Genomic DNA, 25,683 nt, shown 5'->3' on the forward strand with positions numbered 1-25,683 from the left:
ACGGTGGAGTTCTGATTTACGCCTGACTGATCTAAAAAAAACCGCTAGAATGCTCTTGAGCTCGTAAAGAAAGCCATGTACAAAGACAAATTAGTAGTGTCTAACTAGGCTACATATTGGTATCTGTTTCCATCGTCGCGCTCCATGTAATCCTTCTCGATCAACCTGTTTAATCTACGGTTAGCAAATTGATGCGTAAGAGAATGAATGGTAGAGGAACCGACTTCTCAATATTCTTCTTGATATCCGATGGATCAAGAACACCGCGGCTCCGCGTCGCCTTGATAACTTCCGCCACCAGTTCGGCGTGTGTGATGCTCTTGCGACTTTTCATTATCCGCACAATTGCTGCTTGAGTCTCGTAGTGACGATCAGCGGCGACGCGTTCATGGGTTGTCTTGTTCTCCTCTTTGGTCTCCTTCAGCTGGATCTGGTTAATCTTGATCCGCATTTTCGGGTCGGTAAATGTTGGATTGTAAGCAAACTCGTCGGTCTCATTAACATCCCGACCCTTAGGCTTCTTGCTGAGAACCCGGTATTTGGCGCACGCAAGAGACTGGAGCGTCCGCGTAAGCTCTTGGTCCGCTTGAAGGTGTCAGTAAAGAAATGTCTTGAATAGTAAAATATTGAGGCAAGGTGGCCTACATAGTGTAGTGGCGTCTTGAATCTGGCGATAGCTAAGTGTGCCCCCATCCGGGAGTTCATTGAACAATAATAGCACAACTGCCTGGAATGAACTGACGACAAGTTCCTTGTTTCCTTTGGGGAACCTTGCCCGGATCTGACAGTGTGCTAGCTGGTGCTTCCATGTGAGCTTCCGACCATTGTATTTGCTGTCATAGAACTTCTCAAAGTCGCTGATGGCGGTTGCGATCTCCGGCGGTATCCGCACTGGGACATCCACGTATGTCGGCCATGCCGATTGGGATAGCACACTGACGTGTAAATCAACCGGAAGAGGAGTTTGTCGCTCTCGCTGAATGGAACTATAAGCACCCATTTCATCCCGAGCAACTTCCATATCTTTGAACATGGATTCGAGGTTGTGTGTAAAACTCGAACCGCATTCTGGAACCCAGTTAGTATACAATAGAGAACGTGATATTGCATAAAATACAAACCTATCTTGAGCCTTGACAGCATGCTCTTCTCTGCATCATCGCTTGCGCTTCTGCCCATCAAGAGGCGACGAGCCAGGTCATTCTTGTAGAAAGCCTCGAAGACAGCTTTCCCATGGACGAAGCGGAACAGGTCTAACACCTGATCTAACTGTCGATTGATCTCTGCATCTTCATCTGCCAGTGGCATGTCCTCTGCCTCTCGTGTGGGGGCTAGTCTCCATCCTCCCCGAAGAAGCCTGTCTACGTATTTCGCAATCATCTCCCCGGTCTTTGGGTTGTCCGTACCACCCGTGGAGTCTGACTTTTTGCCCTTGTTCATGAACGTCTCAAAGGCCTCGCGGAGAGTGTGACCGAGGTCTTCATTTCGACGGAATGATTCATTCCAGATATTGTCAAGCTGTTTCTTAAAGTCCAACAAACGGGAAACCATTTCCGCGTCTTTCTCTTCATCGAAAACGATACCCGTCCCTTCCTCCACAATGTATGCGCTGAAGGCGCCTTTCAGTTTGGCGCCAAGATCCTTTCGCTCAAGGAGTGTGTAAAGTTGTGCTAGAGCAACGTTGTTCTCTACTCGCAGCAAACCGAGAATGTCCTTCTGATTCAACAAGACATCTTCCTCGTCTGTTACTAGAGTTTGGTCGAGTAGTTCAGACAGTTTCTGTTTAGTGGTCTTGTTGAACGAAAATTGTTCACAACGATTCATCTCGTTCTCAATCAAGCGATGGCTATTTTCCACATATGACGCTAGATATCCGGATGCCTCTTGCTGAGCCCAAAGGGAAAAAAACCCCTTTGAGTCCGCAATAAGCACAGGCTCCAAACCAGAAACATAAACATCAAGACTGTGGAATAGTTCAATAGCATTCCGAAGAAGGGAGGAGTCGGCAAGCATGCTGTGGTCCTCGCTGCGATCCGCAGCGACGAGATCACAGGCGCCCTGGAGTATCTTTTGCTGTAATGTGGGATCGGAGTATATGTGCTGTCGAAACTGTATTAAACCCATCTCTCGAATTACGGGATGTTCTTTGGAGTGAAGGAGAAACGACTGGTCAAGGTAATAGAAGATCCAGCGCACGGTAACCTATTGCACGTGTCAGTATAAAAGTTTTCGCATCATGATAGAGGAGACCATACCAGCATTGATTGCCATACTTTCCAACCCTCTACCACAGACCTCAGAGTATCGATGTTGGATCCCATCCGGGCTTTGTCGACCAGAGAATCGTGTAATTTCCCGGTAACATGCTCGCGACATCGCTCTTGAAGCCGTCTTGATAGTTCTGCAGCCCGACCCTGACGACATACATTCTCGGCCCCCTTGTATAGCTCCTCGAGTGATATCTCCGGCTTCCCGCCACTAAAGATTGCTGATAAGGCCGCATCTAATTGACCCCACACTTTATCAAAATATGAATCCCGATTTAAGCGACCGCCCGTCTTCAAATTCTTCACAACCAGCCTCTTCGCTCCAGTATGCGGCGTGAAGTTGCTCTGATGGGATGGGGCATTGGGCTGAAGGGCGGAATTCGACAAGACAGGTTCTCCGGTATTCGGACCACTCGGTTTTGTCCCTGTGTTCGAAAAACTGTACATTTCGCCGGAGCCGGGCTGGTTCGGAGGTAGGGACGAGAGAGACGATCGCACTCGCTTGGTTGTCGGCGATGGAAGTTCGTCTTGCGCTTTGTTGCGGTGGAGGAGCTCCGAGATGGTCGCTTGCTGATTTGGAGGTTGTTGAGTCGAAGCCTCCTGATCGTTCAGCTTCCTCTTGCTAGAAACCTTGCGCTTACCGCTCCTCTGCTCGGTGGCGCCTCTCGAGTTCTGCTGCATCTACCCGGTTCTATCTAGAAGAGGGAGAAGAGGGGAAGCATTCACAGCTGGAAAGACCCAAAAAGTGTTCGGATCACGAAAACCATCGCAAGAAGCCTCTAATTCTAGAATTTCCTCGATTTGCTGGTTGATGCGATGGTAAGCTGAGATATGAAGGAAGCTGGGAGTGAGGGACCTCCGCAGTTCAATTGACGTTGAAGCTAGAGATAGTTAAGATAATACATGATGACATAAGCTAGCACATCATGAATCCGGGGGAAGCTCAAAGCGCTCCTCGGTTTTACACTACTTAAGCTGTACGTATCCGTGCTTAAAATGGCTTGATAATTGAAGAGCTAATAAGTGTTGTTGTTTTCGTTGATGTGTTATGAAAAGTTCGTGAGTCGAATGTATACTAGAATCAATTCCCATATGCTTTATCCCATAAATACACCAGTCCTTCCATGCATCGACTTCTTATGCAAAACCTGGTTTATGAAAATAGCTGCGGCCCAATATGCTGCTGGACTACGTTTTCTTCAACCTACAATGAAAAGTTAGACGTTGATGTGGGACGGCAGAGTGATTGTGCGCACCTCTAAAAAGTCTGTAGCAGCAACAAGGGCCGTGTATGACTTCGCAATGCTGGTAAGTGAGTCGTGGTGGTCGACTGCACCAGATCCGCCAATCTTGGCAAAACGCTTGAATATGCCCACCATGCTCTGCCTGTTCTCCGTGAGGAAGGATCGGGTCTGCTCGACCATTTGTTCGTTGTGGAACCCTCGAGAAAATGCTGCCGTGACAATGACTCGGAGCACCGAGTCGAGGAGATCGTAGTATTTCCGAAGGGCATCGGCGTTATCAATGTCTGCTATGGTTAGAGAATGAGGTGAGGAGTCTTCTAAGAATGCATTAGTACATACCGATACCAAGGTCGGGATCCGCAGCGAATAGCTGTGAATCGCGCACGGCCTGGAATAAGCCAGCCTTTAACACGTGAGTTGCGCCAGGTTTTGTTTGGCAGAGCTGTTGCAGCAAGGATAGTAGGGATTCGTAATATGATAAGAGTATAGGCGTGTCTATAATTCTTGATTAGTGACTCGTGACTAGTGACGAACTGACGGATGGAAAACACTTACCGTTGGTTTGGGCATTCCTAAGCTCGACCGGCAACACTCGAATGCTATCAAGGAATAAACTCAGGTAATTGGACTCGGCTATTGATTCGGCTAACATAGCGTCCGCGTGCCTGTCCAGCGTTGCCAGAGCATTGAGCAGTAAAAGGGCTGAAACTCGGCACGTTTCCTGGCCGGTGTAGGCGTCGTCGCAAATGGCCTCGATGAGAGCGCTACCCGATGATTTGACTACTTGCTGGCAGTGTTGTCTCATGCTACCATTTCCAGTACTAGAGGAGACGACACGGGCAATGTAGAGTGCGCAGATGTTGTAGAAAGTCTCCTTTAGATGGACACTCCCAGTGGACAGGACGATACCTCGAGTACAGATTTGGAATAGTTGGTGTAGCTTCTCATCAACAATATCCCCATTACGCCTCGGAGGTGTCGATTTGCCAGATGTTGGCTCCAAATGTTCAACCAACGTCTCCGCCAACCGGGCCAGCTCAAGACCTTCAGGGAGATTCTCTTCAATAGCACCCTCAAGTTTCGGTAGCGTTAGTTGAATGGAATGTAGGATGAACGTTAATTTCCGTCCACCCTCAAGCTCGCAGCAAGTGAGTATAGTGGTGAGTAACTCAGCCCAGGAGCGGAGTGCCATGCGCCGGTTGAAATTGATTATTCGTGATTGATTTGTTGCTCGCAGGAACACAATTAAGCTTTCCCCTTCAGCATCGAACAATTCAGAATCCTGCGGACGCAACTCATTGTCTGCTAATCGGTCTTCTTTCCTGGCTTGTATGAGTGCTTCCACTTGGGGAATGTCGTATAATGCAAAAGAGCCGTCGGCTTGCGGCTTTGCGCACACGTCAATGTTAAGCCCGGCGAGAAACTCCACATCTGGTGTCAGCGCATGGAACTGAATATCGAGGTCCGCGAAATCGAAAAGGTCGAACACAGTCGGGTTTGGAAGGATTGCTCCATTATCTAAAGCGGAGCTTCCAAACAACGTAGACAGGATATTCTCTAGTAACGTGGGTGAACCAATTTTTGCCGCAGAGCGAATCTCCGTTGCAGCATAGTCGAATAGACAGCTTCTAAACAATAAGAATTCCGCGAGCGCGACTGTCGATTCGCACACCCAAAAATCCTCTGCCGCAAGTGGCAAGCCATCCCATTCCGTGCTTGGCCCCACTAGAGGCTGGCTCGCAAACAAGCTGACAAGGAAGCCACTGGCACGCATCTCCGCTAACGTATAATATGACGAAATTTTCGACGACCATAGATGTTTCAATACTTCAAACGCCGTGCGTTTCGAGTGCAGCATCCATGGCACAACGTTGTCGTCCAACTCACCCGGGTAACTTTGCACGTAACCTAGAATGGCGTGGAGTAAGGACGTGCCGTTGGCGAACAAACCTTCAGGGGAAACATCAAGCAGGTTGCCCACACAGCCGAAACCAAGCAGCAAGTGAGCAACTGTAGGCCGATCCGAGATCATATCCAAACAGCTATTGAGGAGCTGTAATAGGCTTTGACGTATGATGTAACCCGAAGCTAGCGGGCCAGAATCAAGCTCCCTCGGGTCGGGTTGCATATGAAGCACGAAAGGACGAGAGACACCATCCACATCAACCTCTGTGCTCAACACCTCAACAATCTTGTTCGATGACCGCCACCTGGATAGCTCCGGGGAAGAGAGCCTGTTCAGTCGCTCGGAACTCGATAGCTTTTCCAATAGAGCCATTGAAGAGACGGTAAGCTGCTGGTGACCCGTACTGCAATATAGACACAAATTGGGGATGATCTGCAAATTGTTCAAGACGCAGTCCTCGAACGCGGAGAGCGAAGAATTTGCAACGTTAAGTCTGCTTCCAGGTTGTGATCTTATGAAGGGTCGAACGATGTTGAAGTATGTTGACTGGAGATCCATAATCATATACATAACCTCAATGCTCTTAACCAAGGATGATACCAAAATAGAGTCCGACGGAGCTTTCGAAATCTCGGCAACCTTTTGGTCTGCTGTTGCAAAAATAGCCTTGATAACATCTTCATTATACAGCCACTCGGCTACACGCGCGAACGGATGAAGGCGAACATATGTGAGCAGTGTCGAAGTTTTAAGGCTGGGTTCTGGTGTTGCCGATGCCCCGCTAAGTGCAGTAACAAGGGGCTCGTTGAAGGAATTCAGGCATGTCAAGACAAAATCCAGAGAATTGTGAGTGAGTAGTCTAGATTGGCGCTCGTTGAGATCAGGGATCTTTCTTGAGAGTGCTTGACCCAAGATGAAGTCTATGTACGGTTCAATACCCGGCATACGATAGGACGAGCCAAGCGATTCGGGAAAGGGCAACCAGAGGTGATAATCAGCTGAATCGATAGCCGGGGAAACAAGGGAAAGTATAAGAACGATAAACGCATTGGCTTGGTCGAAGCTTTCACCAATCTTCTCGAATGCCTGCTGCTCGTGCCAGATAAGCGGGTTTGAAACCAGAGGAACTTTGTTGTGAGCGGAGGCACTCATAGCTCCGCTAGAGATCCATTGATCAATTGAGAGCCACATTTCATTTCCGTTAAGAGCGCTCCTATCAGACATCAGACCTGCAAGTGCTTGGAACACCGTTGCCCGTAAGTGAGAGGGTAATGGCCCACCGCAAAGGGTCAAAAGTGTGCTAACAATGTTGAACGATGGGTGATGTAGCATCCATTCCCGGACGGCGGAGCTCTGTCTGGAAAGATGCCCGAGAAGACGGAGGTAACATGAGAGCATGACAGGACTTTCCGGTTCACTCATTTCAGCCGGCTCGAACTTCCTGGCGTGCTGAATGGTTTGGGTCGTTGTGGGCTTCTCTGTGACTCGTGTTGCGTATATTTGAAGTTCTGCGAACATTTGCGACCAATTCATGGATGTGGACCGCTTGAATTTTGAGGACATGAATTTATCTTCTTCCAAGAGAAACCTATGCGCAGACGCGGCATTGTCCTCTCCTCCAGAGATTGAACATAATAGTTCGCAAAAGGCGCTAACCCTGGGTACGGTCTGTCGCTTGGAGGCCCACTGCAGAAAGCCGTATAGATTTCCATCGGGATCGGCCCAGAACTCCTGCGCTGCGTCAGGACGGCCTTCGAATGCGAAGGCCATGATCAATAGAAAAGACTCAAGATGTGTTCGGGCTTCCACAAGACTGCGATGGAGATTTGAAGTCAATCCATCCCTCAGCGCGGTAATTTGATCCAGTCTCTGAGAGTCCTCCTCGGTTTTCAATTTTCGAACAGCGTCCGGCATATTCGCCACGCAAGATTCCGCAAAGGCCTCAAAGTTCTCCATTAACAAGAATTTCAAATATGAAGAGCATGGATCCGTTTCAGGCGTCGCCCAACCACTTTCCCTCATTGAAGACGCACTTTCTCTCAACAGCATTGTTACCAATTCACTGCGGACTGGGTCGTTCCACTCCTCACCACTCACACCTGAGCAAATGGCAACTAGGAGATCCAGACCTCCGTCGTCTAGGGCCGACATGAACATTCTTGTACGTTCTTCACCTTCCTTTTCGAGGTCTACACCTGGTGGAGCTGACGACGGCCCATCGTAGTCCCATCCACTGTAGACTGCGAGCCAAAGTGCGACGACTGCCGAGTGAAATGTTTGGAGTCTCCAGTTCTGACCATCTTTAGTAGCGAGGATGGCTGTATTTAGGCTCCGGGCGTCATTATAGTTACCCGATCGCTCGGGAGAGCCGTGCTGGACAAACGAGGAAATTATGGACGGAACGTAGTGGATAAGTATGCCATCAAAACGGTCGATCTTCCTGAGGTGGTTTAGCAATATTCTTAGATCCTCAGAGCTCGTGTATGGCCCTTTGAAAAGGTAGCATATTATTGCACCCAGCGACTCGTGTTGCTGGAACAACGTGGTGCGCTGGTGCTCTATAGCCTCCATGATGTCCTGATCTTCTGCTTCTCCAACAAGGGAAACCTTTTGGATTTGTTCACCAAGGAGAGCCAGCCACCTCTCGATATCCTCCATGGACTTTAGGCATTTGCGTGTGAATAATGATGCGTTCCGTAATTGGCCGTCTTTGATCTCGACAACATGAGCCAACATTTCTTGCATCAACTCTTGCGTCTCTTCCCGCTCTACCTCGAAAGATTCCTGGAAGATGAGGCGCAGTGATTCTAGTAAGAAGTGTCGCCGTTCGTGGAATTGTATGATTGCGACAATCACAGGAGGTCTATCCAGCATTGGAGCAGCCTCTTGGGCCCTGAGAAATAACAGCGATGCAACCAATTCGTCGATATCGAGTGCGTCGGCGACCTGAAGTGCGCCTTGTTGGAATTCCTCGTTGACTGAATATTCCACATCGTTGATTGTGATTTTCCCTGTATTCGGTGTGGGGCAAGTCAGCGCAAGAGCTTCTTCACCATTTCAATTATGAAAATCGTAGCGTATGGTTTAGTCATACCAGAGAGAACACTTTGTCGGCTTGCATTGCTCTTTGTGGGCTTGTCAAGTAGGGACCTAAAGGCATGAATGTGAGTCTCCAACTCGACGCGGAGTCGGTCTATGTTGACAAGAGACGAGTCAGAGAGAGCAGAAAGATCCTGGTACAGGCCGCGAAGGCCAACCAGAGATTCTGCGCTATCCATGCTCAGAGCCGAACGAGTTGGTGCTCGAAGCGCGGCGCAGGAGATGCGATGCAAAGAAGCATCAGAGTGTTTGTTCCAGCAACAAAAAAGGTCGGAGAACGCGACAAAATTCCGGCGGTCTACAAAGGCGGCGAGAGCTTTAGTGACCCACCAACAATCCGTCAGCTCAACACCAAAACAGCCCCAGAGCTGGGGGTTTTCATGCGAATATAATATTTTTTAGTTATTTGTGAAAGATCGGCTGCCGATAGACGACATATACCCACATCGCAGCGCATACATCGCAAGTTTTGTTGAATTATGGGGCATCTGTGCATTCCCAGATGAGCTACAGAGCTGCTCCCACTGTTTTCTAGCCCAGAACTAAAGCCAAGACGCTCCTACGATGAAGGGAGAAATTACTCTCGATGGAGCGATTGCGCTTCTATCGTCGGAGAAGATCAAAGACCGCACAGATGGCTTAGCCGGTTTGTTTATTATCGAATGCTTTTGTTCCCGTTCATTGACGCCCGTTAGATTTGAAACATATTCTCCAGCAGAATAAGCGCAATTCGAAACTGTATGGGAGCTTCCTATGACTTGATCGATCTGATTTGATTCAAACGCTTTTTATATTGACATATACCGATTTACAGGCAATCGATGGGCGACAAAGCTTGTCACAAGATCTTTGAGTCTCTTTTCCGTCTTATCTCCACGGAGAAATCATTATATACCCGAGCAAGTTCCAAAGGAGCCGCTTCTTCGCGCCTATCTGCATGTGTCTCCGTTCTCCGTACGGCTGTTGATGCTTTGCTTCGCAACTTGCGGACCAAGTCAGTTCGAGCTGTTATCGACCATATCACTGATGTCTTGGCCAATCCAGGGACAGCCCTTTTTGAGCTTCTCAGTGTGGACTATACGAAGTGCTTGAGTACAATCTTACATTACCCCCCACATGTCGAACATCTGGGCGTGGAAGAATGGGAGAATGTAATGCACTTCTGTCTCAGGATCGTTGATATTTCAGACGACGAAGAAAGCCAACGACGCACATGGAGTCCTCACACATCTGTTATGGATGACTACCTTAGTGCTAGCGGCGGCCGATCGACACCATCCAGGATGACACCCTCACTAGCCCTTAGAGAGAAACCAAAAGGGTCTCCTGGGGCAGTTGAAGAAGCCCTGATATGTATCAGAATACTCTCGGGAGTCGCGAATGCGCCTATTCAAGAGAATGCGGAAAGCTTACTTCCTGGGCTGGCAAAATATGTAAGGTCATCGCCTCTTGCCGGAAGTGGTCATCAGTCAGCCTTTTCTACCATTAATACAGTGGTGATGAGAGTCATATTCGATAACTCGGAGCTCACTCGAAACACATTACTTGACCTAGTTCCATCCATCCGACAACACTGGGCCACAAAGCTTATAGGCCTGAAGGACGAATTGCTCGTCACTGCCATGCTTATTGTGACTACCCTTACTGATGAAATTCGAAGAGCACCTGCCGCTGATTTAGAAACTATAATTGATGGGCTTATGAATACTTTACAGCGCGAGTATTCCAAGCGTCCTGAGAAGGACATCCTCCAGGTGGATGAGCTGGTGTTCGACTCAAAAAGTTCAGCGCCGCATGAAAGGTTTCATCTGTGGCCACGACTAGAGGCTGCTAGGTCTGAACATAACTGGACAGTAGTCTGGGTTATCGCAAGATTGATGGAGATGTCTGAAGAGCTCGGTACACGATTGTCCTTCCCTGTTGAGGGCGAAACTCCGAGTAAAAAGCAACGACTCGGGTCGAAGATAGACGATGTTTTTCGAGATTCTACCGGGTCTTTTGGCGCTAGAAGAGTGCCTGCCCTCCAGTTGATCCCTTTTCTCCCTAACCATTATGCCTCCATCGAGTCAAAAGTCTCCTTGCTGGAGCGATTAATCCCAAATATACACGACGACAATAGCGCCGTATCTTCTTGGACAATGATTGCGATTGCAAGGTAGGTGCATTTAAACCGATGACTGGCAACCGAGTTAACGACGTTCCGCTATAGTATCGCAGCTAGCCCCGAGGCAGATGCATTGATTCTCAAACGACATTGGCAACAAGTATGGGACTTGACGTCTCGTGCCTCTACATCACAGTTCACCTCCAGGGCTGCTTGTAATCTCCAGAATAAAATTCTTCAGTTTGGCCTGTTGGACTACTCCGCTGTGGTAGAGACGATGGACTCAATGCTTTCATTTGTAAACTTGAATGGGCCGTCCAACCTTTCCGATGCATCCCTTGAGTTATGGGCAAGTGTAATCAGAATGAAGACCCAAATGAACCCGGGATCTGTTTCAAATGCATCTAGCCAGATTTGTACGTGGTTGAGAGATGCGTGGAGCATTGGTATGTTGCGCCCTTCTTGTGCTTGAATCGCGACAAACTTACAATATCCACAAGGGACATCGATGGATAGAACACAAACATCGCAGATTGCTGCGTTTGCACGCCCACTTGAGCTTTTGAGTTTAATCATGGCTTGTACAAACAGGCCCTTTCGCCAACCTAGTGTCTTGTTTAAAGGCCCAACAGGCATTATTGCGAAGTGTTGGTTTTTTTACCACACAAACAAAAGAATCTGGAGCTATCTTTTTGATATACACAGTCTGCTAGACGTATATGATATGTGGGATGCGGAAGAGACAGTTTCTATCCAGCAATTCTCACAGCTTGATCCAAATGATTTGGGTGTCATTGACCTGTTGCAAGCAAAATCGGAATATTTCCTTCATTCTTGGCAGGCATTATCCGAAGACAAATCACGGCACATCACATCGGATATGGTCCAGATTCTTACGTCTTTCTGCATAACTGTTATTCTATACAGTTTCTGCCTACCGGAGCAGCCAGGATCTCGGCTACAGGCCTTGCACTCAAACACTCATCGTTTGTGGGAGAGTATCTGCTCACTTCTAGCTTCACGCGAATCTGCCTTCATTCTACCTTCCTTGTTATTATTCCCGTCCTTTATTCCTCTGGATTCAGGCTTTTCCAAACCAGTGGCCGGTGTTCACAAGGCTCTCTATGAACTTGTGGCCCCGTTAAGCAGAGTTCTCGAAGGCTACAGACAGTCCCATAAAGAGATATCTGCTTCCAACGAGAGGGAGGGAGACATGGACTTGGACGATCCCTTTTTGGCGTCAACGGACCAGATCGAGGAGGTGTCAAACATCGTATCTGGGAATCGGACAGATCTACCCCTGTTTCAAGATACTGCTAGCTTCCAGCGTTACATGACCATCCGTCTTTCTCTTTTTCAGCGGATGTCTGCCAAAGTTGACTCCTCCCAGAAACAACCTGGTGATGCCTTGGATGAGTATTTTACCAGTCTTGATCAGGTTGACTTTCTGGCAGCACATGAACTTCTACCTTTCGTTTATGAGTCATGTGCTGAGATGGATAGAGAATTTTTACTCGGAATAGTTGAAGATTTAGGTGAAAAGTGCCTCCAGTCATATGAGTTGGAGCGCTGTGAAAATTCACATCTGATTTGTATTCGCATGATGGACAGCGTTGTCAAATCATGGACCAGTGGAATTCAAGACAATCTTAGTGACTCAGCTGCAGACATTTATACCTGGTTCACCGAAGTTTTTCTAAAGAGAGGAAGGGCATCTCCATCAGTGCTGGTTGCATTCGCCCACCTCCTAGGAAACGTCCTGAGTTTGAACCCCACATACCTGAGTGACTCGTCAAGCCCGTCACCTAGAACGACACTCTTCCGGATTATCGGAGAAGGGGGCGTGTTGGTCAAATTCAATGCGGGAAAGCTGATTCCTCAACTGTTCGGCCAATTTCTTCTCAAGGATCATGATGTTATATTTAATGATGTCCTTGATTGTCTCCCGCGAGATCCTGACTGGCAAGAGGGCATTGCTGTTCGATTGTTTCTACTTGCCCAGCTTGCTTCTCAGTGGCACACACTACTTCGAAGGAGCATTTATCATATTTTTGAGACCCCGGCTCAAGTACATCACTCTTTATGGTACGCCGAAAAATGTCTACAGCAGGTTTCGGCCGCGCTGGGGCTGCCGGATGCGAAGGAGATATTTCGACTTTTCTCATCTCAGATAATATATACTTGGACTGAAACGCAGTCGGTTATGTCTATGCCTTTTAGCATATTTGGTTATGCTAGTCTCGAGGACATGCTAAGTGATGCTCAAGACGAGATTGTTGGTCAAATAATGATGCGTGCCAGTGAAACTGATGCTGTGGAACTATCAAAGTTTATGTGTCGGCCATTCGTTGAGCTCCTGGCAGACTCTTTCTACAAGGCAGAGGCATATACTATAGCTAGTGACATAAGTACCCCTCCAGGGCAGGGAAGTCAGCCCAAGGGTGTGGAGAATCGACTAAAGAAGATCCTGGGCTCTGACCAGTTCATGAAGTTGATCGAGGTACAATTCCCGCAAATTATAGCCACATTTTTTGGGGTTCTTGACCTTTATGAGCAGGTTGAGAAAGCGTTCTCCAGACGGGAAAACTTTCGAGGGGCGCTTAATGCCTTCAAACAAATCTCTGGCAAGGACACTGCGAGAACCGTGCTGCCGGCAAACCAACAACCGTCATTCAGAGCACGGTTTCTGCTCGATGAACTCGAGTTCCTATGCAAACGAAGTGGTTATGAACTTGAGACCATCTGGACTCCTACTCTAGCATCATATGTCTGCCGGACACTGCTGGAATCAATCCATCCTGCTCTTGGCTCCCTACATGCTTGCTCTGTGATACGGAAGATCAAGATCTTGGTATGTGTGGCTGGACCTGTCATGCTGAGTGACTACCCGTTTGAAATGATTATCCATGCCCTTCAACCTTTCCTTGTGGATATATTTTGCTCTGAGGATGCGCTGTCAATATTTTGGTATTTGCTGGAGGCTGGGAAGCCATATTTGACTGACAACCCTGGTCTAATGGCTGGGATTGCCGTTTCTACATCACTATCCCTGAAAAGGTTCCTGAAATCGCCTCCGACGAACCCGCGGCACGAACACCAATTGCAAATTGTTGTTGGTAACATCCAAACGTTCTATGGTTGGTTCGAAGAATATCTCAATTCCTACAGGTCGCCTGTCTTAGACGATTACTCTTCCGAGCGCTTTCAGCGGTTCACTGGTTCTTTGCAAGCCACGGTGGGACAAGAGCCCGGCTCAACCAGTGTGAGTGAAACTGATCTACTGCTCGAAGTGCTAAAGGATCGTGAATCCAAGAGCAGTCTCCTCAGCAAACAAATATCTGATCACGTTATCTCGCTGCTTTGTACTACTTCCGACGGGGCGACTGGGTATCAACTCGCGGCCATTGAGCAAGATGAAGATGCCATTGCTAACGCTATCACTGTGTGCCAAACTCTCCGAGATTTCAATCCCGGTCCGGAATATCGGTCCTGGGCTGCGAGAGTGGTCGGAAAAGCTTTCGCGGCTACTGGCAAAATAAATGACTCTCTATTAAGAGAGCAAGACCTTGAATTCTTTCAACCCCTCTCGCCGCAGTCCGATGTCGATATCCTCTGCCGTTCCAAGGCGAATATTCTTCAACTTCTTTGCAGTATGCTCCTAAATAGTAACCAAACGGGGCCCATTGAGCGTACCTTACAGCTCATTGTTACTAACCTTGCCAAATTTCCCGACTTTGAACTCTGTGCTGCCGATATTCCTCCTTCACTCATGAAAGCTCTCACATGGAGTCCTTACCAGTGCCCCGGTATATCTTTACGTGCCCTAGAGGCCAAAGAACGCGACCGTGTACGTGGATGGGATGTCGGTCTTTCACCTTCCTGCTGGGCGCGTAATGTGGGACTTCTTCTTTCGAAAACAGCATCAGATGACCCAGTTATTGGGCCATTGAACAGTATTCTATACCTCATCCCTGATTTGGCAGCCCGGCTACTCCCCTACATTCTGCATGATGCTCTGCTGGCAGAGTATCGAGGGGAGGTTGAAATACGGGACAATATGTCGCAAATCTTCAACGAGGTTTTGCAAAACAATGAAGATAAGGTGGTCCCCCATTCACGACTTATAATCAACTGCATCCTTTACCTGCACAATCAACCCCGACCCGACGAGCATACGATAGTCGAGCGAGAATCTTGGCTGGATATTGACTACGCAGTAGCTTCCTCGGCTGCCAGTAGATGCCGAATGCCTAAAACAGCCCTTATGTTCCTCGAGATTCATGCATCACGTTCTGCGTCTGGCTCGCGCCGGTCTTCTGTTGCTAAATACGAGCCACCAGCAGCACTTCTGCACGACATTTTCAAGAACATCGATGATCCAGACATCTTCTACGGAATTCAGCAGACATCCTCTCTAGATTCTGTTATGGAAACGCTCGAGCACGAGAGTTCTGGATTCAAAAACCTCCTGTTCCAAAGCGCGCATTACGATAGCCAGATGCAGATGACTGGTTCTGGGAATACTTATGGTGTTCTCAACGCGCTCAATTCGACCAATCTTCAGGGAATCGCCAATTCTATGCTTGGTGTCCTTGGAAACTCAAATGATGCCGTGATTCCGTTTAGCAGCATGCTTATGGCTGCCACAAATCTGCGTCAATGGGACATTCCTGTTTCCCCACTGAACTCATCGCCTTCGGCGACCATCTTCAGAGCTTTCCAAAATTTGAATACATATGGAACGTTGACTGACATGCATACATCTATCGATGAAAGTTTGACAAACAGTTTGGGTTTGATAGATAGCGATAGCCGATCAGCGATGTCCTTGCGAACAGCGATGAGGGTCCTTGGAATCCTGACTGAAATTGAGGAGGTTCTAAATTCAAAATCAGCGGAAGAAGTAAGCCAGGCATGGCAGAAGGTTTCGAAAAGGACGTCCTGGTTGAAAACTACTGAGTACGTGAACTTCCTGCTAATTAAAATTCAGCACTAATAAGCACCCAGCGTCCACGAAGTTGGCGAAATTCTGAACTCACACGAAACGCTGTTCTCATCTATAAAGCAGAATGATTATCTCAAATCTGCGTTCAACCTGGGCGATCATGATGCGCAGCTGCTCGAGGTGAAGGTTATCCGTCAGTCTATACATATCGCTAGAAATCATGGCATCGCGCAAGCTTCACTGAAATCCGCTGTATACCTGTCAAAACTCTCAGATCAAAGTGCTTCACTAGGACTGAATGTTGAAGGCGTGGCAAAATTTGACCTAGCCAATGTGCTATGGGATCAAGGGGAAATGGCACCGTCTATCCAAATTCTTCAACATCTCAAGGATAGGAACGACCTCCACAAACAAGCAATTCCCATGAGCCGGGCAGAGCTTCTTGTTACTCTAGGTCACCACATCGCGGAGGCCCGCTTGGAGAAGCCAGAGGCGATTATCCAGAATTATCTAACACCCGCGGTCAAGGAACTGAAGGGCCGCTCAGAGGCCGAAGACGCCGGGCGAGTCTACCATGGGTTTGCCATGTTTTGTGACCAGCAATTGCAGAACTCTGACGGATTGGAAGACTTTTCGCGTGTTGAACAACTCCGCAATCGCAAGGAAAAGGAAGTTCTCGCCCTCGATGCAATGCTCAAAACTGCTGAAGGTAAAGAACGAGACAATCTCAAGTTTCACAGGGCAAAAACAAAGCAATGGTTTGATCTAGATGATCGTGAGTATCAGCGTCTCAAGCGCAGCCGGGAAGCGTTCCTCCAGCAATGTCTTGAAAATTATCTTATTTGCTTGAAAGAAAGCGAAGCATACAATAACGATGTTCTCCGTTTCTGCGCGTTGTGGCTTGACCAGTCCTACAGCGACATTGCCAATAGGGCAGTCTCGAAATATCTTGCGGATGTCCCTAGTCGAAAGTTTGCCCCTTTAATGAACCAACTAACGTCGCGTCTCCTGGATTTATCCGATGATTTCCAGCGTCTGCTATCTGCCCTGGTTTTCCGAATTTGTTCCGAGCATCCATTCCACGGAATGTACCAAATCTTTTCAAGCAGCAAATCCAAGGGTGGAAAAGATGAATCGGCTTTGTCACGCAATCGAGCCGCCACACATTTGGCTGACGTCCTTAGGAGTGATAGAAGGATAGGGCCGTTGTGGGTGACGGTTCACAATGCAAATATCAACTATGTGCGATTTGCCGTTGATCGGTTGGATGACAAGGCTAAAAGCGGTGCAAAGATCCAGCTCAAAAGATTACAGACTGGCGTACGTCTTGAGCAAGATGCCGCAACCCAAAGGCTACCGCCCCCAACCATGAAAATCGAGATCCGCATCGACTGTGACTATAGTGATGTCCCTAAGCTTATCCGATATAATCCCGAGTTTACGATTGCTTCTGGTGTAAGCGCGCCTAAAATTGTCACCGCAGTGGCCAGCAATGGTGTGCGGTATAAGCAACTTGTAAGAATTATGTTGGCCTTCTTCTTATTTCTGCTAACAGTATCATAGTTCAAGGGAGGCAATGATGATTTGCGGCAAGACGCTATTATGGAGCAAGTCTTTGAGCAAGTCAGTAGTCTTCTCAAAGACCACCAGGCCACGCGACAGCGAAATCTAGGTATCAGGGCCTATAAAGTACTTCCTTTGACTTCAAACTCGGGTATCATCGAATTTGTTCCCCATACAATACCGCTTAACGAATATTTGATGCCCGCGCATCAACGATACTACCCAAAAGATATGAAGCCCAGTGCCTGCCGCAAGCATGTTGCCGATGTACAGACACGATCCTTCGAGCAGCGTGTTAGAACCTACCGGAACGTGACCGATCACTTCCATCCTGTTCTGCGGTACTTCTTCATGGAGAAATTCAACAACCCAGATGATTGGTTTGGGAGAAGACTCTCGTATACCCAGAGCACGGCAGCGATATCAATGTTGGGCCACGTCCTTGGACTTGGGGATCGCCACGGGCATAATATCTTACTAGATGAGAGGACCGGCGAAGTCGTACATATCGATTTAGGTGTCGCCTTCGAGCAGGGGCGCGTTCTGCCTGTCCCAGAAGTCGTTCCGTTCCGCTTGACGCGCGATCTGGTTGACGGAATGGGTGTTGCTAAGACTGAAGGGGTCTTCCGGCGTTGCTGTGAATTCACACTGGAAGCACTTCGACAGGAATCTTACAGCATCATGACGATCCTTGATGTGCTCCGGTATGATCCGTTATACAGCTGGACAGTATCGCCATTACGAATGAAAAAGATACAAGAGCATGAACCGGGAGATGGCCCTCCAGCCCTGCCGGGTTCGACTGTCGATCAACGACCCACGAATGAGCCAAGTGAGGCTAATAGGGCTTTGACTGTTGTTGCGAAGAAGCTGAGCAAGACCCTAAGCGTTACAGCGACTGTGAATGAATTGATTCAGCAAGCGACGGACGACAAGAATCTCGCTGTGCTGTACTGCGGTATGTTATCTACATCCTGTCTCTTGGTTGTACCATGAACTAATCGAAAATGTGATGTAGGCTGGGCCGCATATGCATGAACGTTAGGTGTCTACGAGGGATGATGACCTGGGAGGCATAGATAGAAGTGCACTTATAAATTTTTTGCATGAATGTCTGGGTTTGAACCGATTAGCGACCTCAGTATAAAAATAGCCCTTTTAGTTCTGTAAATCGAAGACATAGCGTGGCCTTCCCCAGGGGGCGTGACCAGCTGCCATTTTTGCCTCTTTTGTCATCCGCTCCTCACTTTCTCTACCTCCAAACTCGGTAACTCGCCCAGCCTGACAGCCTGACATTCCATCAATTTTCATATTTAATCTGGGTCTTATCCAGACCTTCTGTTTATTATTCAAGGACTATAAAATATCTTTTAGGCCCTGAATGTGGGGCCGAGCTTTTGACTCCTTGATCTTTTTGAACAGGTATCCCTGGTTCCCTCCTTGTGTGGGAAAAATATATATCACCCTGACGGCATCAAGATCTCTATTCATTTTGGTGCTGTTTGGTTCAGCTTGAGTTATCATTCCAGTCGCTCGACTACACTTTCTTTAACACACCGGCCACAAGTAGCCACGTTACTAGCTGGCCACAACTACTATGTCAAGTACGCCCTCTGCCTCGAACAGGGGCCTTGTGGTCTTCTCCGGAGGGAGTGCTGCCAATAACCTCGTGGATGTTTTCGATTCTGTTCGGCAAAGCAAGGATTGTTCCCTAAGTTATATCATCCCGATCAGTGACAATGGGGGCTCATCATCGGAGCTGATCCGGATCTTCGGCGGGCCTGGTATTGGTGATGTAAGGAGTGAGTATCTTGATTGTTCTTTCACGGCTTTGCCTGGTTCACTAATGAAAATTGCACAGGTAGATTAGTTCGCCTGATTCCACCCTCGCCTCCTAATTCAGAGCGAGCCGCAATTAAGACATTATTCAATCATAGACTGCCGGCGGATGATTCCGCCCATAGTGAGTGGCTTGCTATCGTGGATGGCACTTCAGCACTATGGAGATCTATCACTCCAGCAAAGAAGGAGCTCATCCGGTCGTTCTTCAACCTCCTTAACCTGGAGATTCTCAAGCGTGCTCGACCACCATCCTCAACCTTCGACTTTTCCTCTGCAAGTGTTGGCAATCTGTTCCTCACAGGCGCACGGCTTTTCAGCGGGAGTTTTGAAAGCGCTATATATCTACTAAGCAACATCTGCGATGTCTCTTCAGACCTTATTCGAGTGATCCCTGCAATTAATTCGAACTTTTCCCACCACATTTCCGCCTCGCTGGCCAATGGAACCATCATCGTAGGCCAAAACAGCATTTCTCATCCCAGCCTTCCACCTCGCCTGGCGTCACCAAGACCAAACCCTGCCCTGCAGGACGGCGGGACAAGCACATCTATCGACCAGGGCATCGACTATACTGAACCATCTGACGTCCTCGACACAGCTGTCTACGAAGACGATCAACCTCCTGGATTCCTCCCCCACCTCCGCAAGAAGAGCATCAACTTTTCCAAGTCCGAAAACGAGGACTTACCCGCCCGCATCACTAGAGTTTGGTATATAAACCCCTACGGCCAGGAAATTAGACCCCGTGCCAGCCCGCGCGTTCTTGAGTCGCTGCGCGATTCACAGGCGATTATATACAGTATCGGCTCCCTCTACACTTCTCTCATCCCTAGCTTAGTCCTCCAAGGCGTCGGGCAAGCCATCGTCTCCAGCCCGGCGCGCCACAAGATCCTCATCCTAAACGGCTCTCTAGATAGAGAGACCGGTCCGCCCTCAGACCCATTCTCGGCTATGGATTTCATCGAAGCTATCACTCGTGCGGGCGAAGAGAGTCGCGGACGTATGAAGCCCGAACCCACGCCGGCATCTACATCCGCCTCAGATATTGAAGCATTCCCGTCCTTAGCTCTGAATGATGGAGGCCTTTCACTCCCTTACACCTCGTATGTTACGCACGTCCTCCATCTCGAAGGGCCAGGGACACCGCACGTCGACAGAGACCGGCTTTCTGAACTGGGTATTGAGACTCTTCGTCTTTATGGGCGGAAAATCGTCTCGCATCTAGGAGAGACTGGGATTGAGGTCCCTATTGGGATGAGGTATGACTCCACAGGCCTGATTCAGGCGCTGGAGGTTGTATTGGGAAAGAAAGGGGATGGGATGTTGAGGGGCGCGGCCAGTCGGAGGAATACATTGGACACAGGGAGGAAAAGTGGTGTTTAGAAACTTGTTTCGTCCGTTGTTTTGGACTTGGTTACGAGAACTTGTGAATTGGGGTGATTTTTATTAGACAGAAAGACATAAGACTGGTAGATAAAGTAGATCAGATTTATTATTTACATCTCACATTATGATCACCATATCAATCCAAAATCCAAAAAATATAGCTTTGTAGTTTGATTCCACACCACAGGCCACAGACGCCGCCCCCATGCTTCGTAAGTCATATAATACATCTGCGAAGTGTAATCGAGGATATAAAAAGTGCAATGCAAGATCTTGGCAGACCGTACAACAAAGACATATACATAGGAAATGAAAAGGTGAATTAAAAGAAAGAAATTGAAGATGATTTATGCTCTCGCCGTCGGGCGTGGTTTCCAAGTCTGACGGCCGAAATTGACCTGGGGAGGCCTGCTCCCCTGCGGGAAGTCTCGAAAGTCACCACCGTAGAGTCCCGAACCGATATCCATGAGAATTGCTTTTTGGGGTTCGGCTGTAGCTGTAGATCCACTGGCTGATTTGGTGCGGGTATTCGACCGCGTCGTTGTTTGTTTGGTCGGAGTATTTGCCTGAGTGACCTCTTTTATAATCTCTCGAAGTTCCTTGTCACCCTTGGTGATTTGAGCTTTTATAAGAGCCGGATTATTGGAGGTTTGAAGTGCAGACATTACGGTTTCTCGAGGTGTGTAACTAAAATTTTCTGGCGATGGTGGCGAAACTGGGGTGATTGATGGGTCTAAGCGGGCTTGGTCGTTTTTGTTGAGGAGTTCAAGAATGTCAAGACTTTCGCCGTGGGGAATTTTGTGTGGATGAGATGGGGTTACGCAGTCCATATCGACCTCTTTTCGCAACACGTGGTCGATGTCAATTTGAGAGAAGTAGGCACAGGACTGTGGCAAATCATTGATACCAACCTGCTGCGAGAACATGGCGCGCGTCCACACATTCGCAACCTGCAAAGCCAGAGCAGAGCGATATTTGTCTTCCTCTTTGACAAGATATCTAATTTCGTCGTGGACAGTGATGGCCAAGCGGGCCTGGATATTGAAGCGTCGAATGAGATAATCCATGGAGATAATCAGTAGGTGAAGGTAATCTACACCAGAAGATTGGATTGCCCAGTTGATACGTGAGGTCATGAAGCTACCTCTATTGATAAAGCGCCGCATCAGAGCTTCAGTGATACCAGCACCTAGAACTGGAGTCCGTGGCCGTTCTTGATCGGCAAACTCTTCCAACTTGTTGAAGACGAAGGACTCTGTGCCGCCTCGCCAGAAGGGGTTGTCACTCAAAAGGCGGCGAGTGGTTTTGGCACCCTTCGTCTCCCTGTACAGCTTGGTTGCGACGTCCTGGGTTTGTCTCTCAGTCATGGATGGGTTGAACTGGCGTAGTAAAGTAGCTGCAAATTTGACACCGGCTCCATAAATACGGCCATAATTAAATACCTTCGCATCGTTGCGAGAAATGCCCAAAATCTTAGCAGTGCGCGAATGCATATCAGTTCCAGCGGCCTTGGACCCTTCCAGGGTCATGAATCCAATTGCATTTCCACCGTGAAGTTGGAATTGAGCATCACCGATCAGACTTGCAATCCATAGTTCTTGAGAGTCGACGTCGGCACCAACGAAGGCGTAGTCAGGCGGGGCCTTGATCATTGCCTTTAACTCAGAGCCGACACGATTTTCTTTGGCATTACTGGCTGTAAGCCATGTATTTTCAACGGCCCTTCGAGTGATAGTTCCCATTGGAATAATTTGAGGCAGAATGAATCCTAGTTTCTCATTCTCTTTCTTCTTCGGCGTAAGGGACCGTACGTCATTCTCATAAACGACTAGTTGACCCATGATTCGGTCACGAGCACTGATCCAATAAGAACAAGACGCATTCATTTCCAATGCCTCCTTGGCAAGAGTATACTGAGACGATAGCGTGCCGCGCTCAAAATATTGCAGGTAACCTTTGGCTAGCGGACTGACACAGCGCGCTTGTGGTCCATCTTTGTGGGGAAGTTTGAAGTAGATGTGCCTTCTATCATTTTGCAGTTCTGCATTCTTTTCCTCGGACATATCGCATGCAACCACAGGCTGATTTTCGTACAGGTGAGCCTTTTCGCGAGGAACTTTAAATGCCCAACCGTGCTTATCTGACCAGATCAACGGATGGCTATCCCATGAGAGCTTGAGAAGTACGGGCGCGATCCGCGTCCTTACCGTTAGGTTTATATCTGATGTGTTCGATGTAAACAAGTCTTTATACCATTGCGGCATGCCGGGTTTCTTCTGTCTGGCAGCTGGGCGGGGAGGGTCTCCTTTTTTCTTGCCTTTGACCATTTTGATCTCCTGGCCGGACCAGTCCAGCTGTCGTAACCAGGGGTCATTATTATATTTTTCGGGATCGTCTTTGACACTCAGCGCCTCATCACATAGTTCGACAAGCCGCCGTTGAACGTCGTCCAACCTCTGATGATACGTCGATTCGGCTTTGTGGAGATATTCTTCCCAGCTCTGATTTACCGGGAGAATGACGGAGGAGAGATGCCTAAGAGCACCAAAGCTGACTGGATGCGGGCAAACCTCAAGGAAATTGGGGAAAACCCTCTTATATACGCGATGGGTGATAGCAACATCAGCAGCGCAGTAATCAAGTAGCTCGTCCAATTTACTCAATATCTGAGGCTTGTCAAGCTCCCCGAAGTAGTCCCTTTGGGACTTGTCGATTGTAACATCACAGTGGAATTTAGCCACATCTCGAAGTGAATTGACCGAACTTCTCCCAACCCAGAGTTCTTCTTCTTCTTCCCGCAGCATCTTATTTTCGATTAACGCTGCGAGCTCGACAGAGTCGTTGTCGCTTGCAATCTTTTCTTTTAGATCTCTATTCTTCTTATGGCGCATCCACGTAGGCCGTTGCTGAGAGCACATTCCGTTGACAGCAACATGGAGAGACATTGTGTCAAGGAAAAAATTGCGAGTCTGCTTCAAATCATACTCCTCGAATACGCGCGCACGATCGTAGCCGATGTTGTGTCCGACAATGATACGAGGTTGGGTTGGATCACCCAAGGGAACAAGCTGGATTTCGTTCTCCGATTCCCCCAATAACCATGGGGATATCCAAGCATACCAAGCCGAAGGGCTAACAGCGCATGCCATTACAGCAAATGGGTGTTCTTTGTACATCACTTCAGTGTCAAAAGTGAGCATTGACTCGTTCGGTGCCTCCACAGCCTCCCACGTGCCATCCTTGTTATATTTGGTCCACCCACTGCGCTTGATCCATTTTCGAGGTAGTACCGGTGAATTTACTAGCGCATATTGCTTGGAGTGAGTGAGATATGGCTCTGACGAGTCCATTCCTAGCTTGAAGAAATGCTCATCCAACGTTTGCCCCTGGAGAGCGGGCAGGTCAAAGGCGACCGGATCCGCATGCTCCTGTGCTTTCCCAAGTAGATCATGGCGCGCGAGATGGTCTTTTGATAGGGCGACTAGATTCGGATCAGGCGGTTTCGACTTATTGAAAAATATCTGCGAGTAGACATGGTCGCTCAGTTGTTGGACACCGATCTCGTTGAACCTCGCCGCAGCAGGGACTTAAAAAGTTAGCGTCAAAGAGCCCGTCGCACGTTCACAATTGTAACCTACCTTTTAGTTGTGTCTGTTGGGTCTCGTTTCTGCCATCTTGCGAACTGGAGTGTCTTATTGAGAGTGGTGAAGCATGCGGCTGTACAAGGGGGCGAACGCGAAGTCTCTGAGCGTAGAAACGAGTCAGGCCCCTCGAATAGGGTGGGTAGTGACTCCTAAGCATATTACTATTGAGAAAAAGCCAAGCGTATGAGCTCCATGACAAGCCAACTGAAATGGTGTCGGTTTGAGCGTTGGGAGTTGAGGCAACATGAGACAGGGAGGGAAGTGAGCACCAACGCTCTTTCCTATCGTGGAACAAGAGTTCCGTTCCGACAGTTTGGTACGGAAGAATAATATTCCTGATAATCACACCGCCTGCCGATACAGTCGATGCCTTATCAATCAGGTGATAAGCTGGGCAGAATCCGGGATTGTCAAACAATGAAGTGGCGGGCACTCCTTCGCCTTTATGCACTTCTTTTGGCAGTTGTCTCCCTATTTCAATAGACATTTATCACTGAGAGGGGTGTTATTCCCCAGCCAGGATTTGAACGAACATAACCCTAGATTTCCCCCTTATAAATATGGATAACCAGGCTTCTTCCTCTCAGAGACGTCGCATCTCAACGGTGGAGATACCATCCTCATCACCACCTCGTTCTCGACGACCTTCTACTCAAGCAGGCCCTTCAGGGTCTCGTAAACGCCGCCGACTTACGAACCAGAGTGTTTCCTCAACAGCATCTCAACCCGAAAATGAACCTATCGAGTCTATTGATCTCACCGATGTCGATGGAAATTCAGCTATTGCCAAAGTACTGGCGAGGCAACGTGAAGATGCAGTCGCCGCCCAGCACACAGATGATAGCGCAAATGCGCGCTCACGACTCACTGGTTATACGTGTCCTGTGTGCATGGACACTCCTGTAGATGCTACAACTACGGTTTGCGGTAGGCACCTTGGCGGTGAACCTGTAAGCATTTGCTGATTCGAATCAGGTCATTTATTCTGCCATAAGTGCATTATCGAGACACTGAAATTTAGTGAAGAGCAGCGAGCAGACCATACGGGAAAAACCCCACGGGGTACATGCCCCGTATGCAGAAAACCTCTCGCGAGAGCAGATGCACCCGGAAACAAGAGAAATCTTATACCTTTACAAATAAAGCTTGTTACCAAAAAGCGGACGAAGCACGGGGGTACATCTTGAATATTCGTCTTGAATATCTGGACACCATTTTACTATCAACTAGGTACAACCCCACTTATCATACCGACATCATGGAACACCATAGAAAAGAAGGCTCATTTGGGGTATTCCCATTATTACATCCTCGTTTGAGCCTGTGGGGTATGGTGCCATGGCGAGGGCCGCTATTATATGAAGCGCCACCATCACTCCCGTCGAGACATGTCAGTGCATATGACTGCGCTACGGTCGCGATGTGCTTGCAGCTATCCATGCGAAAGACCTGCAACGGCCCGGAGTCTAGACCGTGGTTTAGAGCTTCAACCAACATGAAAGGAGAAACATACCTTATGTACAATAGTCCAAGAAATCAAATTGCCTATGGCTTTATATCATTGAAGTAGAAGGCATCCGCTCGGCACTTAGGTGGGTAAATTAATTGCGGCAGGGACGACGGGCCGGGATATGTATAAAGTCCCAAATCGGGTAAGAGCGCCAAGACGTCACCCAGGGTCCA

General features: G+C 48.4%; 5 protein-coding genes across 5 annotated transcripts; 3 read left to right on the plus strand and 2 right to left on the minus strand.

The window, feature by feature from the left end:
• Positions 1-104: 104 nt before the first annotated feature.
• Positions 105-8,695, minus strand: ASPVEDRAFT_48278 (uncharacterized protein; the record flags this gene model as incomplete). Its single annotated transcript, XM_040813976.1, has 9 exons — positions 105-165; positions 225-585; positions 646-1,068; positions 1,122-2,202; positions 2,256-2,948; positions 3,524-3,798; positions 3,851-4,006; positions 4,067-8,428; positions 8,512-8,695. 9 exons carry the CDS (start codon positions 8,693-8,695, stop codon positions 105-107), a joined length of 7,596 nt encoding a protein of 2,531 aa, XP_040661762.1.
• A 563-nt stretch (positions 8,696-9,258) lies between these two features.
• Positions 9,259-18,373, plus strand: atmA (DNA-binding protein kinase TEL1). Its single transcript, XM_040809460.1, has 6 exons — positions 9,259-10,671; positions 10,726-11,066; positions 11,121-15,579; positions 15,628-17,080; positions 17,129-18,086; positions 18,147-18,373. The coding sequence occupies exons 1-6, from the start codon at positions 9,338-9,340 to the stop codon at positions 18,164-18,166; spliced, it is 8,565 nt and encodes a 2,854-aa protein (XP_040661763.1). The 5' UTR covers positions 9,259-9,337; the 3' UTR covers positions 18,167-18,373.
• Positions 18,374-18,725: 352 nt separating this feature from the next.
• ASPVEDRAFT_48280 (gluconeogenesis factor YvcK family protein) lies at positions 18,726-20,353 on the plus strand (the record flags this gene model as incomplete). Its single annotated transcript, XM_040813977.1, has 2 exons — positions 18,726-18,930; positions 18,990-20,353. The coding sequence occupies 2 exons, from the start codon at positions 18,726-18,728 to the stop codon at positions 20,351-20,353; spliced, it is 1,569 nt and encodes a 522-aa protein (XP_040661764.1).
• Positions 20,354-20,703: 350 nt separating this feature from the next.
• Positions 20,704-24,157, minus strand: ASPVEDRAFT_77775 (DNA-directed DNA polymerase gamma MIP1; the record flags this gene model as incomplete). The annotated part of the gene is made up of 2 exons (XM_040816443.1): positions 20,704-23,942; positions 23,995-24,157. 2 exons carry the CDS (start codon positions 24,155-24,157, stop codon positions 20,704-20,706), a joined length of 3,402 nt encoding a protein of 1,133 aa, XP_040661765.1.
• Positions 24,158-24,425: 268 nt separating this feature from the next.
• On the plus strand, positions 24,426-25,616 carry ASPVEDRAFT_35316 (uncharacterized protein). Its single transcript, XM_040810968.1, has 2 exons — positions 24,426-24,927; positions 24,976-25,616. The coding sequence occupies exons 1-2, from the start codon at positions 24,561-24,563 to the stop codon at positions 25,185-25,187; spliced, it is 579 nt and encodes a 192-aa protein (XP_040661766.1). The 5' UTR covers positions 24,426-24,560; the 3' UTR covers positions 25,188-25,616.
• The last annotated feature ends 67 nt before the right edge of the window (positions 25,617-25,683 follow it).

Source organism: Aspergillus versicolor, assembly GCF_001890125.1.
Source record: "Aspergillus versicolor CBS 583.65 unplaced genomic scaffold ASPVEscaffold_1, whole genome shotgun sequence".
Taxonomy (NCBI): domain Eukaryota; kingdom Fungi; phylum Ascomycota; class Eurotiomycetes; order Eurotiales; family Aspergillaceae; genus Aspergillus; species Aspergillus versicolor.

What these genes read in the sequence shown, in the direction of transcription:
- ASPVEDRAFT_35316 (XM_040810968.1), top strand. Translation starts at nt 24,561, where the DNA reads ATGGATAACCAGGCTTCTTCCTCTCAGAGACGTCGCATCTCAACGGTG. An exon ending in TGCTACAACTACGGTTTGCG is followed by an intron (nt 24,928 to 24,975) that starts GTAGGCACCTTG and finishes GATTCGAATCAG; the next exon opens with GTCATTTATTCTGCCATAAG.
- atmA (XM_040809460.1), top strand. Translation starts at nt 9,338, where the DNA reads ATGGGCGACAAAGCTTGTCACAAGATCTTTGAGTCTCTTTTCCGTCTT. An exon ending in ACAATGATTGCGATTGCAAG is followed by an intron (nt 10,672 to 10,725) that starts GTAGGTGCATTT and finishes GTTCCGCTATAG; the next exon opens with TATCGCAGCTAGCCCCGAGG. An exon ending in GTGTGCGGTATAAGCAACTT is followed by an intron (nt 17,081 to 17,128) that starts GTAAGAATTATG and finishes ACAGTATCATAG; the next exon opens with TTCAAGGGAGGCAATGATGA.